Raw genomic sequence first — 22,188 nt, forward strand, 5'->3', positions numbered from 1 at the left:
TTAAAAGTTATTAGGTTCAGGCCAAGATTTCCCAATCCCCTACTTCCACCCTGAATCCCAAATGCTCTGCTTCTGTTACCCAGTAGCACAAAATTGCCAAGGCTGAGTGTTTGTGCCACATATACGGCCAGATGACAGATGCTGCTCCTTGTGTAACAAGGTATTAAACACTTAAATGCATGTGATATGCTAGTTCCATTGCTTGTCCTAATCTGGGTCATCTAATATGTAATTGTAGCGGTCATGGTAATCAATCTTTGTTCTAGGTCCCTTAGAGTCAGTGCAAAGACTCTTATTATCTCCAGTTCTATTTTACTTTTTTCTTTTCTTTTCTTTTTTGCGGTACGCGGGCCTCTCACTGTTGTGGCCTCTCCCGTTGCAGAGCACAGGTTGCGGACGCGCAGGCTCAGTGGCCATGGCTCACGGGTCCAGCCGCTCCGCAGCATGTGGGATCCTCCGGACAGGGGCACGAACCCACGTCCCCTGCATCGGCAGGCGGACTCTCAACCACTGCACCACCAGGGAAGCCCTACTTTTTAATTTTCTTAAAGACTTCACAATGATGACCAAGTGCAGTAATCTCTCTTTAGGATACAGTGGAGGGCAACGAAAGAATTTGGGGATACTGGATTATTTAAAGTGTAATTTAGATCTCTTTTTCTTCCCCCGCAGAAGTGCAAATTTTTGTGTTTTAAAGAACATTTAAAATTCTGATGTGAGAATATTTTAAAATTTTAAAAAAGAAAAATTTTGTTTTTAATTTTTAAATAAAATGTTAAATAGATTAAAATTTTTAAATAAAAAAGTGAGGTAAAAACATAGCACAGCCATATATATGTGTGTGTAATGTAGAAAAAAGGTATCTAAGTCCTCTATCTATATATATAGGAAATTTTTCTTTACATTATTGAGGACATCTTTCCTAGCTTTCTGTTATCTCCTCCTTCAGGTAACCGAAATGTGCTCCTTTGGCCCAGCCTGATAATCATTAATTTAGAAAAAAATAAATATACACTAGCTTTAAGTATTAGAAGTGAAAGTAATGGGATTTGGATTGCGTGTAGTATCGCTTTTGTGATGAGCTATTTGATTACAATAAATTTTAATTGTGCCAATATTGGGAGGGGGGAAAAAACCAACCCACAGCGAACAGCAGGTTTCTGATGACTAGAAACAGTAAGACGACACTTTCTTGGAATGAAAGACGGCGCTTGCGCTCAGGCTCAGTGAGCGCCCGCCCTCCTGCTTTTTCTGCAGCCGCCGTTTCCTCCGCCTTTCGCGCTCTAGCCACCCGGAAAGCCCAGCCTAAGGGAAGCTGGGCCCTGATTGGCTTCTTTGAAAGTCTACGGGATACCTGATTGGTGGATCCAGGACCCTTTAGCGCGGTGAGTTTGAAACTGCTCGCACTTCTCTTCAAAGCTGGCGCTTCGAAGTTAGGGGAGAGCGAGGCTGACGTGATAGCCGCCGCCGCTTTCGCCGGGGGATAATAAGCCGGGTAGAGTTGCCGGGGTCAGGGTCATGCCTATGGGGCGTCGACTCGGCAGGCCGGGGTCGACTCGCGGGCCTCGGAGGGGGTGTATTATGGAGCCGGGTGATAATTAGGCGGCTGGGGTCTGCGTGCGGCCAGGCCGGGCCTTCACCTGGGGTCCGGGGCCTGGGCGTGGGAGCGACGCCGGCCGGCTCTAGCGGGAGGCTTGTGGGAGCCCAGCCCCGGCGGGGTTACTCCGGCAGGGCTGGGGTTGCCCTGGCCTTGGAGTTGCAGTCTGGGGTCACGCGGGTGGCTGAGGAGGCTCCCGGGTCCTGATTGAAGCCAAATCCGTCCCTTGGTTGGACGACGCCGAGCGCTTGCGGAGTGCCAGGCTCGGCCCTCGGCCCTGCAGCTCCCGCCCGTCCGCGGTGCGTCCTGCCCTCGCCTCCGGGGGTGGAAAGCAAGACCGCACCTGGGCCAGGTACCCGAGCCCGTTCCCAATCACAGGCTGTCCCGGAAAACCGATCGGATGAACTACCTTGTGGGCCTTCTCAGGCTTGCCTCTGTGCCCATGACCCTAGCCCTCCTAGAGCTTTTAAGAACACTTAGCCAAGGCATAGAACACTAGAGGACTTGGATTTTTTGTTGTCGTCGTCGTTTTTATTTTATGCTTGGTGGTGGTTATATTCTATGGAATTGGCAAAAAGTGGAAATCTAAGAAATGCCGAGAGTTAGAAACCCTTGATTAGAGTCAATAATCAATTTTTATTTAATACTAAAGTTACCAATGTGCACGTCTTGCTTCCTCTAAAGACCTGGAGGTCTCTGGGTGGATTAAGCCGCTGGTATTTTACATACTGCCACGTACAAGGGGCTTTCAAAAGCTATGCTGAGGCCGCATCCTTTATTTAAAATAGTTACAACCAGGAAAGGGTGGAAGAGTAAGCTTTGAAATTGTGTTGGTTTTCAGTTATTTGTCTAAAGTGAGCTCAGCAATTTCATTGTGCTTTAGGTATATTATATCTGGATATTGAAGAAAAGATAATTATCCGAATCGTCCACTGTCATTTGTAAAATTAACCATTTTTAAGATGGCCAGGGTAGTGCAATTTTGTTCATTTAAAAAGATTTATCTCTACTTATTTCTGGAATGATTTTGAAGAAGAATGTGAGAAACATAACTTAAGGGTCAATATAACCTCAGGCTCAGTGACCTTTATATATGGTTTCATCGGTGATGTATTATAAAATGATGCTGCTTTGGGCTGCCGGAGCTATTGTTTCATTGCAAACTTACCAGCCAAGACTTACCAGGAAGTCTTGAGTAACTGGTTGTCATTTCAGCTCTTTTATTTACTTTTTTTTTTTTTTTACCTTTCTTTGTGATTCAAGTATATGGCTTTTTACTTTGTTCTTGACATTTGTGTGGGGTATAATTAGATTTTATGTGTGGAATTGCACTTTTTCTTTTAGAGTGCTTAGTGATCTTTCCTACCTTACAAAAAGTACCTTGAAACTTTTTGTCATGTTTGTGTTATGTGACTGCTGACAACAGGAGAAAGATAAAAATGCTACTTGAGCAAGTTGAAACACATACTTTTCGCTGCTTTAAACCCTCTAATGGGTGAGCAGTGTGACCACATTTTAGCTCCCTACTCATGTCTTTCAAAAAATTTTTTTTAATTATCTTCATAAAAGTATAAAGCTGTACAAATTCAGTCAAATAACCTTGTTAAAATATTTGGGTGTAACTGGCACACACTGGTGCTCCTTAGAAGGGTTACATAAAGAGAACATCTGGGATGTGTTTGGGAAGAATAGGTAAGTCCATGTGTGAATTTGAGGGTTAATTTGGAAGAGGCTAAATGTTACACTGGTATAGGATATACAAATATTTCCAATGTTTCAGAAACTAAGAAGGGTGGGAGAGTCTTTGAGTTCTTTCCCTTCTAACTATTGTTCTAATATAATAGCTAATATTCATGGAAAATTAATACTGCACTAGGCACTGTGGGAAATGCTTTACTTATAGTATCTCATTAATAACGTAAAAGCACGCTTTGAGTTAGTGACATGTAATCAAATCAGCTTTTCCTCTCATTTTAGGATCTACAATACCCATTGATTAACTATGGAAGACTATACCAAAATAGAGAAAATTGGAGAAGGTGAGTGGTTTTAATAATATAAAAGGATTTTTAAAAAATGATTTAATGATGCTGTAATGTCCTTGACATGAAGACATGTAAATATTCATTAAAATCTAATCTTTGGGACTTCCCTGGTGGCGCAGTGGTTAAGAATCCGCCTGCCAATGCAGGGGACACGGATTCGAGCCCTGGTCTGGGATGATCCCACAGGCCGTGGAGCAACTAAGCCCGTGCGCCACTACTGAGCCTGCGCTCTAGAGCCCGCGAGCCACAACTACTGAAGCCCGTGCGCCTAGAGCCCGTGCTCTGCAACAAGAGAAGCCCGCGCACTGCAACGAAGAGCAGCCCCTGCTCGCCCCAACTAGAGAGAAAGCTTGTGCGCAGCAATGAAGACCCAATGCAGCCAAAAATAAAAAAATTAATTAGTTAGTTTTTTAAAATCCAATCTTTCAGGTACGTCTAACAGTATATTAGTGCATTAATACATATGTTCTCTACATAATAAAACACAAAAATGTTCACATTTCAGGAGAATTGAAATTATTGTGACATGTCTCCCCAACAGCCCCCTTCCAATAATCTTACATCCTTCTAATACTAAATGCTTAAAGCAATATTTGTATTTTGAAAACACTATTGATATCTTGTAGGTGTGTTGGGAAGGGTGTTAGGGCAGTGGAATTATGTGCTTTACTTCTAAATACTTCTGCATATATACTTGAAGTTCTAGTCAGGGTCATGTATTTCATTTGGTGGTTAATGTCTCCTTAATGTCTTCTGATTTAGAATTGTCCCCCTGACTTTTCCCCTTTGACATTGAGTTTTTGACAGCCCAATTCATTTCTTAAATATATCCAGACTTTTCTTATTTCAATTATTACAAAGTTGTTCTCTGGTTTCTTCTGAGTAATAAAAATCTGAGTGTTGTTACATTAGTCTTGGAACTCCTTCCTGTCTTAAGGAAATGTCTTTTTAGATTGTAGAGAACATAGCTATATCCATGATGTGGAACCTTAGTTGGCATTTAGTAGGCACTCTGTAAACATTTGTTGATCAAAGGTTTTTCTCTTTACTGTTCAGCCTCCATAACTTGTCCATATTGAACATTTTAAAATTTTATAATGCTTAGTTCATTTCAGAGCCCATACCTTGTATGTCACAAATAATTTTTGGTAATTAACCAGTGGAATCACTGCTCTGTTTAACTAGCGCTCTATTCCAGTAGTTCATTGAGAAGTGATATGGTTCAAAAAGAGTCAGAAGAGAGACATAGAGCACTTGCGATGTCTAAAACTCAATTCAGTACATATCAAGGAACCTAACCGGTGGCACAGTGGTTAAGACTCTGCGCTCCCAATGTGGGGGGCCTGGGTTCGATCCCTGGTCAGGGGACTAGATCACACATGCATGCCTCAACTGAGAGTTTGCAAGCCACAACTAAGGAGCCCGCGTGCCGCAACTAAGGAACCAGCAAGCTAAAACTAAGACCCAGTGCAACCAAATAAATAAATACATATTTTAAAATGCATATCTAGTGTTTGCTATAAGTTTATCAGTGGTTGTTATGAGTAAATTTTAGGACCAGGTGAATGTTGTACACTTGAGGGAGAGGTAAGCGTACTTAAAAAAAAAAAGCTCTGAATTTACCATTAACAGTGTATTTGACTATATTATGCAAATGACTGATCTTCCTGAGTGGGGTCTGCTCCAGGATCCCTGTCAATGTCAATATTGACATTGTTGCTCATTATCTGAAGCCCATATATCAGAATCAGTGTTCTCAACTTCCAAATGGATGTGAGGCTTTCTGCTATATAGTAGATGATATGAGCTTGAATAGATCAAATATTTAATAAAATATTTTATCCTCATTCTTTTCTAGATGAGGATTGTTGACTGTATATTTGAAATATATGAAGCACTCTATATGAAGTTTTTTGAAAGTGTCACAGTGACTCCTGTTAGTAATATTTTCTGAGCCCAAATCTTTACACTGTATTTTATGCCTACCTTGTTGCCAGGTAGGATATTTGACAGGAGATACATTCCAATCTGCAAACGATCCTTTTTTTCTAAAATGTGCTGGAAAATTACTGGTAATTTAAATGTATGGGAAACCTGTGATGACTATATGAATTCTCTAAACTACAGCCATGATAGGTTTTAGTTACCTTCAGTGTTGTTTTGGAAGTGATGAGGGTATAATTATGACTAAGATGCTTCCTATCTGGCCACAGCAGACATTTCTATCATGTGACACCTTATGGGATTCAGTCATTTTTAAAATCTTTTTTAGTTTGTGGAGGTTGTCACATAGCAGACACTTTGTCTATTTCAGGTACCTATGGAGTTGTGTATAAGGGTAGACACAAAACTACAGGTCAAGTGGTAGCCATGAAGAAAATCAGACTAGAAAGTGAAGAGGAAGGAGTTCCTAGTACTGCAATTCGGGAAATATCTCTATTAAAAGAACTTCGTCATCCAAATATAGTCAGGTATGGTGTAATATCTGAATTTGAATCATTTTCCGCATACTATTTCAAATATGAATTTCATTGTGGAAACTTTTACATTTGCTTAATTTCTGGTCTAACCTTGCTGAGCTGACTAGAACCCTACTATTTTTGTTCATTGAGAATGCTGGGCATAGAAAAAAAGGCTGGTAAAGCAGGAACAGAGTTAAAGGAGCTTGGTGATGAAGATTAGTAGTGGGGGCTGGAAAATCAGGGTAAACTGGTCAAGGGAGAAAAGGAAATCTTTTTCACAGAGCTTTGACACTGCTCCCACTCTGAGAGCTCTGATCCTTAAAGACTCCTTAATCAGAGACCTGAGACAGGTAGATAGGTCAGATGAAGAAAAAGTTTTTCTTTCCAAGTATTTGGACTGGCATCTTTCCAAATCAGGATTTAACTGCATTTTTCTGGGGCTAGAGATAGAGAGCAACTAGTAAGGTCAGATAGTACTCTAAGGTTTGTTTCTATTATTTACCTCAATGGAAAGACAAGCTCTGAGCAACAAGCAGTCAGCCTAGAAACGTTCTTCTGGAGTAGAAGCCGCTTGCCAGTTAGCGCCTAATGTAATATGACTTAATTTTCAATTGCTGCCCTGAGCTTCCTTTCTCAAATTCTAGGTTAGTGCTACGGTTTTCACAACTAGGGAAGCTACCACCTCTTCTTTCCCAAAGCAGTATAGTACAATTTCTTATGGCCCTACTTTTTGTAACAGCAACTGTGAAATGTATAGAAATAGTTTTATTTTGTGAGAGGTCAAAAATGTTAGTGTTTTAAATTTTCATATAATTATTTTATTCTTCAGTCTTCAAGATGTGCTTATGCAGGATTCCAGGTTATATCTCATCTTTGAATTCCTTTCCATGGATCTCAAGAAATACTTGGATTCTATCCCTCCTGGTCAGTTCATGGATCCTTCACTTGTTAAGGTAAGAATCTTGCCTAATTTTATTAGTATTTTTCCACTGTGAATGTAAAGTGTTTACTCTGTAGAAGTCCCTGTGTTTCATGAAAATGTGCTTGGAAAAGGTGTTAGAAAGTAGAACAGGGCTTCCCTGGTGGTGCAGTGGTTGAGAGTCCGCCTGCCGATGCAGGGGACACGGGTTCATGCCCCGGTTCGGGAAGATCCCACATGGCGTGGAGTGGCTAGGCCCATGAGCCATGGCCACTGAGCCTGCGTGTCCGGCGCCTGTGCTCCGCAACTGGAGAGGCCACAACAGTGAGAGGCCCGCGTACCGCAAAAAAAAAAAAAAGAAAGTAGAACAAGGAAGAAAAGAATATTTTGTTTTCTCCCACACAGTTAGTCTATGGGTTAGGTTGTTAATGGTTACCCATTTTATTACTAGATAGTGCTTCTAGCTGTAAAGTGAAAAGTAGTGCCTGAGATAACAAAAGTAATAAGTACATTGTTGGAAGCTAGGATATTCTGGTCTTTATTTGGCAGTTAGGTATGTGTAAAACAAAGTAGCAAAAGCCTGGGGCAGGGTGATGGTGGCAGGCGGTTTCATTTTATTCTGGTTTTAAATATATTTTGGTTAATTTATTTTAGACATTAAATTTCATTTAAATTTTAAATGTATAATTATCCTTACACCATCTCTACCAAACCTCTCCTTAGAGGTAGGCATTCTTTTTTTTTTTTAAATATCTTTATTGGAGTATAATTGCTTTACATTGCTGTGTTAGTTTCTGCTGTATAACAAAGTGAATCAGCTATACGTATACATATATCCCCATATCCCCTCCCTCTTGCGTCTCCCTCTTATCCTACCCCTCTAGGTGGTCACAAAGCACGGAGCTGATCTCCCTGTGTAGCCATTGTTTTATTAGTAATCTTAGAGATACTTATATGTCAACTTTGTATGTGTATATACATATACTGTTTTTATAAAAATGGGATTATATATATTTTTATATATATATATATATATATATATATATATATGCATTACTTTCCCTTTTCTGTGTAAAACATTATTCGACCATAGGTCTACCTGTCTTTCTAATTTTTTTTTTTTACTCAGAAACATTTATTTTTGACATCCATCTATATCTTAACATAACTGTAATGAGTATTCCTTGTAATATCACCTCGTAGGGAAATCCCCACTATGATTTTTTCTTCAATTCCATTTTGTTCAAGAGTCTTCCTAATTTTTGATACAGTTATGTAAACCAGTTCCACACTGGTGGACATTGAAATTGTTTTCCAGCTTGGTGATTCATGCCATTATGGTCAGTGCTGCAGTGAATATCTTTATATCTTCATATACATCTTCATAGGATGGATTCTCACAGGTGGAATCAATGGGTTGAAGATGTTTATTTACACTTAAAATCTTGATAGAGAGTGCCATTTGCCCTCTAAAAAATTAGAGCAATTTACTCTTAAACATCATGGTGTGTATTTTCTTTTAATACCTCACTGTTGAAACTTGTTTTTATCAATCTTTTTGATAATCTATTATGTGAAAAAGACTAATATCATTTTGCATGTCATTTAACATTTTTTCATTTCTTAGCCATTTTATAAACAGCCTATACATATTCTTCACTGATGATCCTGTTAGGATATTTTTTCCACTGGTTTCTAAGAGCCTCTTATCAGTAACATGTTGATAATAGTTCTTTTATTCCTTTTTTTTGTCTTTTGATTTGTTAATGGAGTACACCGTTAGTAATTTTTATAATTTAACAATCTTATACATGACTTTTGGACTTTGAGATTTTTTATGTCTTATTTAAGTCTTCCTCACTCAAAGATCACATGTATTAGAACACTACATGACAATGTTTTTCTAGTAGTTCTAGTAGATTACCCCCACCCCCTGCTTTTGTCTTAAATTCTAGATGGATCAAAGGTTTATTTTGGTGTAAGAACGAGGGTTCTTAATTTTTTTCCAAATGGCTAGCCAGTTGTTCCAACTGATTGATTTTATGTATTTTATAATTTTGAACTTTATAAGTCAATACTATAACTATGTATATTTTCTATTTCTGTAATATCCATGTTGCTTCAAATGTCAATTACATTGTCTTGGCAACAAGTATCTTATAAAACACTTCTCTGAACTTACCAAACAGGATTTTGCGATAATTGTGTCTCTTTAAATACACAGTCATAATATTCTCTTTGTTGTTTCTTTTGGAGTCTGTGACCAATGTCTCCAAAGAGGAAATGAATATGTAAAGATAAAAGGCTGAAATGGAAAAGACTAACCTTATTCAAGGTAGAAATAGAGTTGCTATAATTATATAAAACAAAAGTTTAAGAAAATTTCTATATAGAAAACTAACTTAAGAATTAGGGGCCAAAATAAGTAAAAGAAGAAGTGAGTTCACAAACATGTGCCCATAAGGTGAATATCTTTGTCATAGGTATACAAACATGACTACCTTATATAAATGGGCTTCCCACCCCCAAATACTTCCTGTTAGTCTCAAATTGCCTGAGAACTTTTTAAAAATTTTTATTTACTTATTTTTGCTGTGTTGGGTCTTCGTTTCTGTGTGAGGGCTTTCTCTAGTTGTGGCAAGCGGGGGCCACTCTTCATCGCGGTGCACGGGCCTCTCACTATCGCAGCCTCTGTTGTTGCAGAGCACAGGCTCCAGACGCGCAGGCTCAGTAGTTGTGGCTCACGGGCCTAGTCGCTCCGCAGCACGTGGGATCCTCCCAGACCAGGGCTCGAACCCGTGTCCCCTGCATTAGCAGGCAGACTCTCAACCACTGCGCCACCAGGGAAGCCCCTGAGAACTTTTTTTGTAAATTGTTTATTTCTCCGCATTATAATTTCTCATGTCTTTGAAAGAAAGCCACCAAGATTATTTAGAAAATTGTTAAATGGTATGGTTAAGTTTCTAACTTGTGGTTCCTTCTTCCAGAGTTATTTGTACCAAATCCTACAAGGGATTGTGTTTTGTCACTCTAGAAGAGTTCTACACAGAGACTTAAAACCTCAAAATCTATTGATTGATGATAAAGGAACAATTAAACTGGCAGATTTTGGCCTTGCCAGAGCTTTTGGAATACCTATTAGAGTATATACACATGAGGTATGTTTTTTGGTGCTTTTGTTAAGTGTGATTGCTGGATTGTTTTCTATATTCTTTAAGTCAAGAAAGAAATACTCAATCAGAAAGATTTCCGCTCTGTGCCAGTATCAGTTTATTGCCTCTGCTCCAAAGTCATCCTTCATTGCCTGCTATGTGAAAATGTATCTGGAACCTTTTGAGTATTTTTCTTTTGCCAGTTGCTGTGATGTTACGCTTTGACAGTAGAGGGTGCTGGAGAGGCATTACAGGAAGGAGTCGTTATTCTTACTAGTCAATCTAAATCTTCCAATCCTCTGTTATAGTTACTAATCTTTTACAGTAAACTTTCCCCATTCAAATTACCATGAGATTTCTGTCTGTTGATTGGATCCTCTCTTGAAACAAGAAGATTGGTTAAAAGACAGGTTTTGTTGCTTAAGTGCTACTGTTTCAGATGTATTTAGAAGCTTCTAAATATAACCAAGTTTTGTCTGTGTTATATTGATGACTTGGCATTTTGTTTGCTATTTCTGGAGGGAAAGGGAATGTTGACTCACATAGTTAAGGATTATTGGGAAACCTTGTCTTCTGTGGAGTTGTCTACCCTTCTGCCCAAAGACTTCCTCCAGACCAAAACTTAATGACAGTGCTGATCTGGTCAGATGTCTTGGCTTCTTTTAATTATTCCTTTTTATCATTTTTCCCATGGCTCTATAAATAAAGATTATTTGGTTTCCATTGGCTTAAACATATGCCACTGACCTCCAATGTGATAAATTAGATATGCTAAAATAGTAGATGGGTGCTAGACTACTAATAAACTGTTGTTTGACTTAGTTTTGATTTTAGCATGTAATCACTACATGCACTTGTACAGTGTCAACCCCAAATCCATTATCATTGGGCTTTTTTTTTTTTTGTAAGTGAAGGCTATCTTGACTATTTTGTTCCCCGCGTTTTAATGATTTGAAAAGACTTGGTATGCTTTTTTCTTTTTCTCCCTAATGAATATAACTTAGAAATACTTCATTATTTATCTAACATTTAGTATTGTGTATAGTTAATTGACTTTTAAACACTATTATCAGAGGCAATCAAGCAGCATTCTAAAGGACAGTTCTAATGAAACAGAAATATTTACATTTAGGTAATATAACGCGCCACATTTATTCCAAGTAAGATATTTTCTTTGTAATAGGTAGTAACACTCTGGTATAGATCTCCAGAAGTATTGCTGGGGTCAGCTCGCTACTCAACTCCAGTTGACATTTGGAGTATAGGTACCATATTTGCTGAATTAGCAACTAAGAAACCACTTTTCCATGGGGATTCAGAAATCGATCAACTCTTCAGAATTTTCAGGTATTTTTGTTTTATACTTGAGCTACTAAGAACTTTTAAATTAACATGTATATAACAGGAGTTCTGTTTATACTTTAACCATAAGTTTTTGTTTTGCTGTGGCTTTTTAGAGCTTTGGGTACTCCCAATAATGAAGTGTGGCCAGAAGTGGAATCTTTACAGGACTATAAGAATACATTTCCCAAGTGGAAACCAGGAAGCTTAGCATCCCATGTCAAAAACTTGGATGAGAATGGCTTGGATCTGCTCTCGGTAAGGAATGCCCTTTATATTGACTTTAACACTGTGCATGATTCTGAATGTACTTAATTCTTTCTTTCACGTAGGAAATAGGAAGAAAACCACCGTATACTGAGCCAGGCACATAATTATTATGTCTGTCATGTTTATTGCCAAAGCGAGCACATTACTAGCTCCATTTTAGATACGAAAAACATTAGTGGTTTTGAGAGGAGGATGTGGCATTTGTTCACTTTTTTTTATATATAGATTTATTTATTTATTTATTTATTTGGCTGCGTTGGGTCTTCGTTGCTTCACGTGGGCTTTCTTTAGTTGCGGCGAGAGGGGGCTACTCTTTGTTGCAGTGCGCGGGCTTCTCATTGTGGTGGATTCTTTTGTTGCAGAGCTCGGGCTCTAGGCGCACAGGTTTCAGTAGTTGTGGCTCACGAGCTCTAGAGTGCAGGCTCAGTAGTGGTGGCACACAGGCTTAGTTGCTCCACAGCATGTGGGATCTTCCTGGACCAGGGCTCGAACCTGTGTCCCCTAAATTGGCAGGCGGATTCTTAACCACTGCGCCACCAGGGAAGCCCTTCTTCACTTGTTTTTAATCTGATAGGTAGCTGTAGATACTCTGAAGGAGAGGATGAGGTTAATAAACCTTTAAGTTGTGGACTTGGAGTGGCCTTCCTCTCCAGGTTTTTTGTCTCAGTATTTACTGCTTTTTAGTTTAGACACAGTCGTTTTAGTTTTTAAAGTCTTTACTGCATGAATTCCCATTTCTCACTTTGCCTTGTTTCCACATCAGACAGGTTAGCAGAAGGACAAATGTAGTTCTTAAAACCTTTCCCCTCTGTTACGTTGCTGTTCCCAACTAAACAGTTGTGTTCTTTAAAAACAAGGCAAAAAAAAAATTTGTTAGGATAAAAAATTGTCCTAGACCTGCCTCAGGAAATTTGCTTTAGAACAGTATTTAAATACTGAGATTTTCTTTTCTTTTCTTTTTAAACTTATTTTTAAATTTATTTTTATTTATTATTTGGCTGCATTGGGTCTTCGTTGCTGCACGCGGGCTTTCTCTAGTTGCAGTGAGCGGGAGTTACTCTTCATTGCGGTGCGCGGGCTTCTCATTGCAGCGGCTTCTCTTGTTGCAGAGCACGGGCTCTAGTCGCACGGGCTTCAGTAGCTGTGGTGCGCAGGCTCAGTAGTTGTGGCTCGCTGGCTCTAGAGCACAGGCTCAGTAGTTGTGGGGCACGGGCTTAGATGCTCCGCGGCATGTGGGATCTTCCCGGACCAGGGATCGAACCTGTGTCCCCTGCCTTGGCAGGTGGATTCTTAGCCACTGCGCCACCAGGGGCGTCCAATACTGGGATTTTAGAAGGGACTAGTTTTTATGAATCTCAGGTAATGTGATTGCAAAAAAAAAAAAAAAAAAGATTTTGACAGGTTACTAAACAAAGGAAAAAATCTACTGCTATATCATCATACACATGTTCTAATTGATCTTTGGGCCCCTTCACAATTTATAAATCATGCCACCAAACTCAGCTTAGAGTTCCCAAATGCTTACAAGTGCAGTCCAAGATCCTTTACCGCCACTCATATTTTGTACATTAATATTGATGATATGATGTAAAAGGCCTTCTATATTCCTGGCCCAGTCTGTCTTTTTAACTTCCGTGATTCTTGAACATGAAGAATTTCACTTTAGTTAATGAAATGAAAATCATACTGTCAATCATGGTTCCTTAGTCTAGCCAGTATTGACATCTTGGACTGGCTCATTCTTTGCTGCTGGAGGCTGTCCTGTACATTGTAAGATATTTAACAGCATCCCATTCCTCTGTCCTATAGATGCCATTAACACATTCCTCCCAGTTGTGACAACCCCAGATGTCTCCACACATTGCCAAATGTCCCCTGAGGGGCAAAGTCTCACCAAGTTGACAATCACTGCTGTACATCATAAGTCAGTCTTGGTTTCAAATTTCAGCTTTATCACTCTTAAACTCTATGAACTTGGGCAGGTTCCTTAACCTCTTTGAGCCTCAAAGTTCTTATTTGTAAAGTGGGACTAATTCCTACCTTTTTTTGTGAGGATTAAGTAACATGAAACGTACAAAGCACTTAATAGAGTGCTAGCTATATAATAAGAGCTCAAATGGTAACTAGATAGTAAAAGTATCTCTGGGTCTGCTTATTTATTTAGTTTTCTTTAAGATTAATAATATTTCTTTAAGATAAATTTTAACTTTATTCAGCCTTTTCTGTTAATGTGTAAATAAACTTTAATACTAGGTTGTTTGACCATAATTCATTTAGTGACTCATTTAAACTATGTTTATAACACACTGGTTTTGTTTTTATTTGGAACTTGCTGGAAGCTACATTAGAAACCTTTATAGTTAATTGCCACCACTTCAGCAACGCTGTAAATAACTCAGAGGGCCATTTAATTCTCAAAGTAAATATAATTAACTAGATAATCTTTCTTCAATTTATGCCTTGGTTTTAAAGCTATCTGAATGCTTGTGTCTTAAACCATAATTTATAGCAAAAAGAGGTTATCAAGATATCTATGATTTAAGGAATAGATTATTTAGAGCTTAGGGGGTGAAGTAAGACATTTATGTGCTTTGGTATTAAACTAACAGAAATGTTCATTTAGTAGTTTTTCATTAAAATTATCAGCTTAGGGCTTATTGGTAGAAAAGTAAGGCTTTTTGGAGATTTTTTTAAATGGTTTATTTCTTAACCTTTTAAAAAATCTTTTTCCTCCCACAGAAAATGTTAGTCTATGATCCTGCCAAACGAATTTCTGGCAAAATGGCACTGAATCATCCATACTTTAATGATTTGGACAATCAAATTAAGAAGATGTAGCTTTCTGACAGAGTTTCCATGTGTTGTGTCGAGAACAGATAGCTGTATTTTTACTGTTAACTGTTTTTGTGTTGTGTATTTTTCTTTTCTTTGTTGTAAAATTTAAGCTGTGCCTCATCTTCTGATTTCAAAAGTGTAACTTAAAAATGTAAATACTGTTCTATATGAATTTAAATATAATAATTCTGTATATGTTTGTAGATCCCACCGTAACAACTATTTGTTACTATAATAAAACTATATAAATCTAGTACTGATGTCAGGAATTGGGAAAAATTTGAGTTAGCTTAAATTATCTAAAATCCTACAGCAGTCTGCTTTTCCTGTAGTTGGAAATACTAAACTTTACGAAAGTGTGCTAAGTTGAAAATTCATAATGCTTTGAAGTATTTTTATGCTCTGAATGTTTAAATTTTCTTGTCAGTTTCTTGCCATGTGGTAACTCTACAACCTGCCCAAAGATGAATATTTTTCTACTGGTATTTCAATTCGTGACCTAAATGTTTAGGCATTCAAATGAGAAAACTATCCAGATTTGAGAACTGATGCTTAATTTAGAGAGGTTTTTAGTAACTTATAAAACTAACATTAGCGTATGCCAAAGTTTGCTAAGTTTTACAGTCAGAGATTAAGGGCTGTCCACAGCAGGGAAGAACAGTTTAGAAAATTTATGAGCTATCCTATTTTTAGGTAGGTTATGAAAGTTATTTGTCTGAGTGAATTCTTGTGCCTTGGTCAGAGGTAATTATACAAAGGAGTAGTGGCTTATCTTGGCTTTCAAGCCTGACTTTAAAACTCGGTTTGTAGATTTTGACATAGTTTAGTTTTATTAGCAGCCTTCTTCTAGTTTATTAGCAGCCTTCTTAGAAGGTTCTAATGTAAAATTATTTAGCTAAAATCACTAGCTTTGGGAATTGTTTAATTAATAATGCTGCTCGTTGTGATTTTTACCTGTAAGCAGGCTAATTTATTTGTTATAGCCTAGAGAAATGTCTCTGAAAATAGTTTTATCATTTTTAGTGTACATCTATCCATTGTCTGCCCATAGACTCTATTTTTCCTCCTGGTTACCTATGGCTAGAATGGGCATTCTTGTGTGACTGATCCAGTTGATTGAACATGTAATGGGTGATCTACCTAATCTTGTTGTCTTAGAATTTTTGCACTTGAGGAGAAAGGATGGGTCACTTTCTTTGGCAACAGGGCTTATAAGTTGAGAGGTTTGGTGGCCTTGTCTTAGGTGCTTTGGTGGAAGCCCGCCTGCAGTAAGGGAATGCAGAGCTTGGAAGTCATTTGAGGTCATACCGTGGAGAGATTTCATGGCAGGAATTTGTTAAATGAGAGGTCACACCAAAGATTGAATTGAGATGGTGACATGGTGTATCTGCAAAATTGTGTTTTCTGACCTATGAAGTGAAGTACTGAAGTGAGTCTACTTTTCAAATTGTGCATTGCAGCCCTTTAGCGGTTCAGGGTCAGCATTAATCAATGATACCCTCCCCGCACCCTGAAACTACCGGTGTATCTTATATAATTATTTCTTGGTATTTTTGTTTCAATAATATATAGATGCACTGGTGTCACCAATGTTTGGGGCCTTGTGGACTTGGTAGAAGCAGCATGCATCCTCACTACTATTGTTCCATGCAGTCTAATTGTTTGAAAAGTCAGTAATTCATCAATTGAGAACCTACTTAGTGGACCAGGGAAATGAGACAGTAGAACACTGCCAACAGTTGCTGTAATGAGTGACCACCCTTCCGTCCTGCTCCAGCTATCTGTGTAGTCCCATGTGAAGTGTTTACGTCAGCTTCAGTGACTGGGTGAAGAGCTACTGAATTGCGTCCTCATCTCGTGCATATTTTTACATTGGCTTGTGCCATGGTGCTTCTGATTAATTTTAAAGTGGATCTTTTCTCTGAGCCAATAGTTCTTGTATTTGTTGTGTGCTAGAAACACCTGAGACTAATGCTGGTCCCACCCTGAACAATTCTGAAATTGAAAATTTGTCTCTTTTCAAAATTTCCCCAGGGTGATTCTGACGTAGCCAGTTATCACCAGTTGGTGGTGAGTTAACAACTTTGGGCCGACATTTAGTTTTTAGTTGTCTCAAAACTTCATGTCACCTTGCATTATCTTTAACTTGTTCTATTTCTGTTTCAGGCTGTACTCTTTAGTGAGGGGAGGGGGTTGTATATTGCATCACCAATAGAAGACTTCCATATACTATGACAATTGCTCTACCTCTCATTGTCCGTAGGCTTTAGAGAAGGGTTTTTTTGTTGTTGCTGTTAAAGTTAAACATATAGGCAGTAATGGTGCAAAGAAGTTAATACGTAATTTGTAGTAAAATCTTACTAATTATATGTGGACATGGCGTATGTGAATTAAATGTCTGAAAAAAATGATAGTGTTTTTAGAGTTAATAAAAGGTCTTTTGGGGACTTGGATTAACATACTAAAATAATTTTTAATTAGTAAAAAGTAATTTTTAAAGTACTTAAGGAGACTTGCAAGTTCTACTAGGTGGAATACACTTCCACTTTAGTGCCTTTAGCAAACTGTAGTTCATAATAGGTCAACTTCAGTTCCACGCCTTTTAAATGTTGCCATATTCAAACTGAAGTCGGTGAGGCTCCATAGGACCCTAGGATCATTTTACATTTTGCGGACAGAGTAGAGACAATTAGAGATGTTTGTGGGCTATGGAGTTAAGAGAGTAGTGGGCATTGTTTAAATACGTCTGGGACAAGATGGATAGAGTATTGAATGATTAAAGGGAAAGCGAGGGATGGAGGAATCAAGGGTGAAAGTCCCTGAAGAGGGAGGTACTTCCGACCTAAAATATCATCTAGTAGAAGTCTCAGGTGGGATATTAATGGTACTGACAAGGATTGTAACTTTAGACCCTTTGGAGAAAGGAGTGAAGTTTAACGAAGTATTTGGAAGCAAGACTAGACGTTTTTAGTCCCATGCTGTCATGTAAATATCAAGTTTCTAAGATGCCTTAAAAGCTTCAGAAGAGATGCATTGAGAGTCATAGACTTGTTGAGGAGGAAAAGAGGTATCACAATACCAGCATTCCTGAGAATGCTGAATTAGGGTCTCCTGGAGAGCTTGTTAAGAGATTTCTGGACCATCCCCAGCATGTGATCCAGTACATCCTGCGTAGCCACGAATATACTTTCTTAACAAGTTCCCAGGTGATGTTGCTGGTGGCCGAGGGACCACACTTTGAGAATCACTGCCTGGGTGGTTCTCAGAACTCTAGAGAACTGAACAGAAACCTAGCTATTTGGTCAGCTTATTTGTAGAGGAAACACAGAAGTGCAGAAGGAGAAACTGGCCTAGAGCCAGGCATACATTTCGAGGTTGAACTGGAATTCGAACCTAAATCTTCCATTGTCATTGAGAATTGAGAAAAGTGAACGGTGTAATGTAAAGATTCCAGTTTTAGAGCCATATTGGAACTTGGTTCCCAGTTCTGCCAATTCTGTCTGTAGCCTTGGATAAGTCACTCAACATCTCTGAATCTATTTCCTCAATTGCACAATGGAGATAATAAATGGGATTTATTTATATAAATACATAGGTAGGACTGTGGGATTGTTGTGAGGGATGTAGATAGGGCTGCCAGGCATCGTGCATGCATTATATAGTACATGTCTTGTCAGAATGCCCTAAATATTCCTTTTTCAATACATTACAAAAGTTGGGCAGTTTAGAGCTATTTTTCTGCCACAGTAATTGGTGCTTAAATCTGTTAAATGGCAACACAAGGTGCCCTAGATGGGGAATATGGGTAAAGTTCCTGGCACACGGTAATTCCTTTCTCCTTTGAAGTGTCAGCACTTTTTTCTTATATTACCTCTTCTGGCACTTTTACTTTCTCCCTTACTAAATTCTAAGTCCAGTGAGGGCTGGGGCCGTGTCTTGTTCTTTCATCCTCACAGCCTTTGGTCTAGAACCTCAAGCATTAGACATGATCCCAGCCCTTTAAGGTTGCTCAAAGGTTATGGCACCTCTCCTTCAATAACAACTGAACATCTATAGTGAGCAGCCACTGTGCTTTACATACATTCCCTGTCTTTCCCAGCAACCTTGTAAGGGAGTGGGCAACTTTACCTTACAGAGATGGTGAAACTAAGATTCGTTGAGCATAAATAATTTGCCAAAGGTCTCAAGGCTAGTAAACGCTGGAGCGAGGATCTGGGGGCTTTCTGGCTTCACACTGTTCCTCTCTCCATGGCATCATGTTGCTTCCCACAATAAACCGATAAGTGAACATGTGTTTAGTTTCTAAAGCTTAAGAAGAAAGAACCTGAAGAAGGCAGGCAAATGCTAAAGCCAGCGCAGCCCAGATGCCAAGGAGCACCCAGCTCAGGGTTGTGCAAACCAGCCCTCACAGGCCTGCAAGCTCCTCATTAGCGCCGAAGCTCCTGAGACCTCTACCTCAAGGCTGAAAGGACCAAGGTGAGATCGCTTTTCAGTCCAGTTCATTTGCTGTCCCATTTTAGGCAGCACTGTCTCCTTTTTATCAGGTTGCACGTGGTGCCACGTGGCCCTCTTGTGCTGCTTAATTCCGGCTCCTTGTTCATACGGATGACCCAGATTGGATCAGTGCAGTAAACCGTGACCCGACCTTTATAAACAAACCAACAAGTAAACCATAACCCAGCAGCAGTAATTGGTCCAGGGGTGGGCAAACGATCTAAGCAAGGCCCATGAGGGTCCTTTTTGCTATAGAAACCTCGAGAGAATGAAGTCGTCTTTCTGCTGATAGTGCTAAGCTGGGATGACATGGCTGGAAGCCTGAGGCATCTCCCCCATCCTGCCAAACTGGCTGAGCCAAGAAAGTGGTGAATAGAGAAAGATTCTCAGGAGTTTGATGTCCCTGGTTCCTGCGGTGCTGCCTTAACATTTGGAGCTACCCACTATCCCTTGTAGGGGTAAGAGTTGTGGGTTGTTTATTCTTTTTTGCTTAATCTTGTTTGAGTTGGGGTTCTGTCATTTCAACCCCCAAGAGCCACAGCTGTCAATACCAAGATAACACTTGGATGAATAATCCTAAAGGAACCCCGAATTTTAAGCACCCTCATAGTTATAAATCCTTACATAAATATCTTCCTTTAAAAGCACTTTATTTCTCATAATCATTGTTTTCAGTGCAGCTTCTAGTATTGGTTGTGTAGAATGGTACTGATATAGATGTATTCCTATTGACCTTTCGAAGAACCTACAAACTTTTGAGGAATGCTTGCATACGTGTACCTACTCTTTACCAGTCAGGAGTAAAAATCTGCAGCCTTTATTTCTATGGGCAGTCATGCCTTTCCTTGAGATAGGATTTCAAAACCATGCTATACTTTTCTGCTAAGGAAATAATGCAATGACAAAAGCAGAATGTTTGGGGAGAATTTGTTTCCTAATGAGTATTAGTAGTTTTTTGTATTTGTACAGAGCTTTGTAGTAATTAAGTGGCCTATGCTATTTCAATAGACAGAAGCTTCCTATACTATAAAAATGCCCTTAACTATAAAACCACAAGAATAATTATACCATAAAACATACTTTATAATATGGACAGAAAAGATACATTTCCCAGCCGACCATAGCCATTTGTCTCAATGGTTCTGGTATCATGACAGACATATTTATGTGCAAGAAAATACAAATCTATTCTTCATGAACTGCATTCACTCTTCAAAGATCCAAGTGGGAAGCAGAACATTTGCTCCATCTTAAATCTTCTTGCTAGAATTTGAACATAGTTTTAGAAATGCTTTTTGGCTTCTTGTTTGAATTACTTGTCATGCATAGGCACTAATGGAAAATGGTTCAGAACATAGAAAGATTGCAATTTCCCCCGTGGGCACAAAACATTTTAGACCAGTCAACATCAATCTGAAGCCACACGGACTGGATGACAAATGCAATGTTATTTATATGTTCAGAGCTCTTAGGTACCCATGCCAACAGAAGGTTCTAGCGTCTTGGATAACCTTAAAGAGCCAACATCTCACCTCCCTCCCCCCAGATTTTGGCACTCTGTGACCCACCCACTTGCAACAAATCTCATTTCCAAGTTAGTGAAATAAAATTTTAGAATTGAATGGGATCTTGGACATTGTTCGGTTCAATCCTTATTTTCCCAAGGAGGAACCTACAGATTTCAGCAACAGAGTGAGAAACAGAACCTAGGTTTTCTGACTTCCAATTTAAAGAGACTTCTACTCTGTTTTAGATTGCCTCTGACAGTGAAGCTGGGAGTCAACAATGACTTCAAGAAAGAAATTATGTATTTTAAGGGTAAAATGTGCGGACAGGAGAGAACCCAAGTAATCAGTGAGGAGAAAATAGAAGTCAGATCAGAGAACGTTGCGTAGATTTTCAGTTGCTAGAAATTAAAAGTGAAATAGCCAACAATGCAAGTAGCACGTGCAAGCCAAGCACATTGTCAGTGAGAGGTACTGAGCGTGTTCCTTGCAAGAGCAATAGCGATTTTCATTCTCTACTTCCCTTCAGAGGTTAGTAATGGGGGGTTTAACTCAGATGTTACAGGTATTTGTAAATAGTCACATTCTAAAAAAAAAAACCAAAAAAAGAAACTGTCCAACTGCAATTTAAGTATGTATCATGTAATAAACATTGTGATGTTAATATTACATATTCATATGGTCTCTGGCACTGGAATAGCTGGCGTATGTATAATAAAGGAAAAGGCAAAGAACTCAGCTTTATCTCTTTTATCCCTTTTCAAGAGAAATATCTCATGTGTTACCATGTTTGGAATATTTCCTAGCATGGCTGAAAAAGCAAGGAATAAACAGCAATCATTCAGTGTGCCTGATGGCACAAAATAAAGCAGTTATTCACAAACAGAAAACTGGACTTTTGAGCAGATGTTTACTTAAATACAAACATCAACTCCTACTTTTCCTGTTATCTCCAATTATGTGATGCAATATTTTTACCAGAAGAAGCTCTTTTTAAAAACAGCCTTCCAGGGAGTGAATAAACAATACTATATTTGGCTAACAGCTGCTTTTGGAAAATGAGATGTCAGCAAAGCTGAATGTTGTTTAAAGAAAACTAATTATCCAGCTACCTTTGACTTGGATCAGAGTAAATAAAGCACTTCCCTATTTGCACTGAAATGTTTTGTCTAGGAATTAAATATTAGTTATTAGTCAGATATTTCACTTCTTCCATCCGTTGCCATGTGGAGCAAATGGCATTTAAGAAGTTTCCCTGTGTTTGATTTTGCTGCCCAAACCACTTCAGGTCGTCTGGTGCTGCTGAGCCGCTGCCGCTCTGCTGCTTCACCATCCACGAGTTCTGCTGTTGAGTGTAAAGCAGCGTGTTTATGGACACATTGAAACACAGGTGACCTAGTGACACACAGTATGGTGGCATTTGTGGGGATTTAATTATGCAAATGTCAGTATAAGTGTGTGTGTCAGATCACGTATAGAATCTGAAATAATGGAAACACCACCAGTGTTTGAAAGTTCGTTTGAAGGTTGGCAAGCCAAGAGGACTGTAAAACTGGTGTATGCCATTG

General features: G+C 38.9%; 1 protein-coding gene across 4 annotated transcripts; it reads left to right on the forward strand.

The window, feature by feature from the left end:
• Positions 1-1,366: 1,366 nt before the first annotated feature.
• CDK1 (cyclin dependent kinase 1) lies at positions 1,367-21,613 on the forward strand. 4 transcript variants are annotated; one of them, XM_032609072.1, is made up of 8 exons: positions 1,367-1,385; positions 3,575-3,636; positions 5,957-6,113; positions 6,934-7,057; positions 10,011-10,181; positions 11,359-11,522; positions 11,633-11,774; positions 14,526-21,613. In XM_032609072.1, the coding sequence occupies exons 2-8, from the start codon at positions 3,600-3,602 to the stop codon at positions 14,622-14,624; spliced, it is 894 nt and encodes a 297-aa protein (XP_032464963.1). In that variant the 5' UTR covers positions 1,367-1,385; positions 3,575-3,599; the 3' UTR covers positions 14,625-21,613. The 4 variants fall into 4 exon arrangements, with proteins under 4 accessions (XP_032464963.1, XP_032464960.1, XP_032464961.1 ...); XM_032609069.1 differs by lacking the exon at positions 1,367-1,385 and adding an exon at positions 1,404-1,495 and having other exon boundaries at positions 14,526-14,874; XM_032609070.1 differs by lacking the exon at positions 1,367-1,385 and adding an exon at positions 1,472-1,509.
• The last annotated feature ends 575 nt before the right edge of the window (positions 21,614-22,188 follow it).

Source organism: Phocoena sinus, chromosome 16, assembly GCF_008692025.1.
Source record: "Phocoena sinus isolate mPhoSin1 chromosome 16, mPhoSin1.pri, whole genome shotgun sequence".
In the NCBI taxonomy this organism is placed as follows: Eukaryota; Metazoa; Chordata; class Mammalia; order Artiodactyla; family Phocoenidae; genus Phocoena; species Phocoena sinus.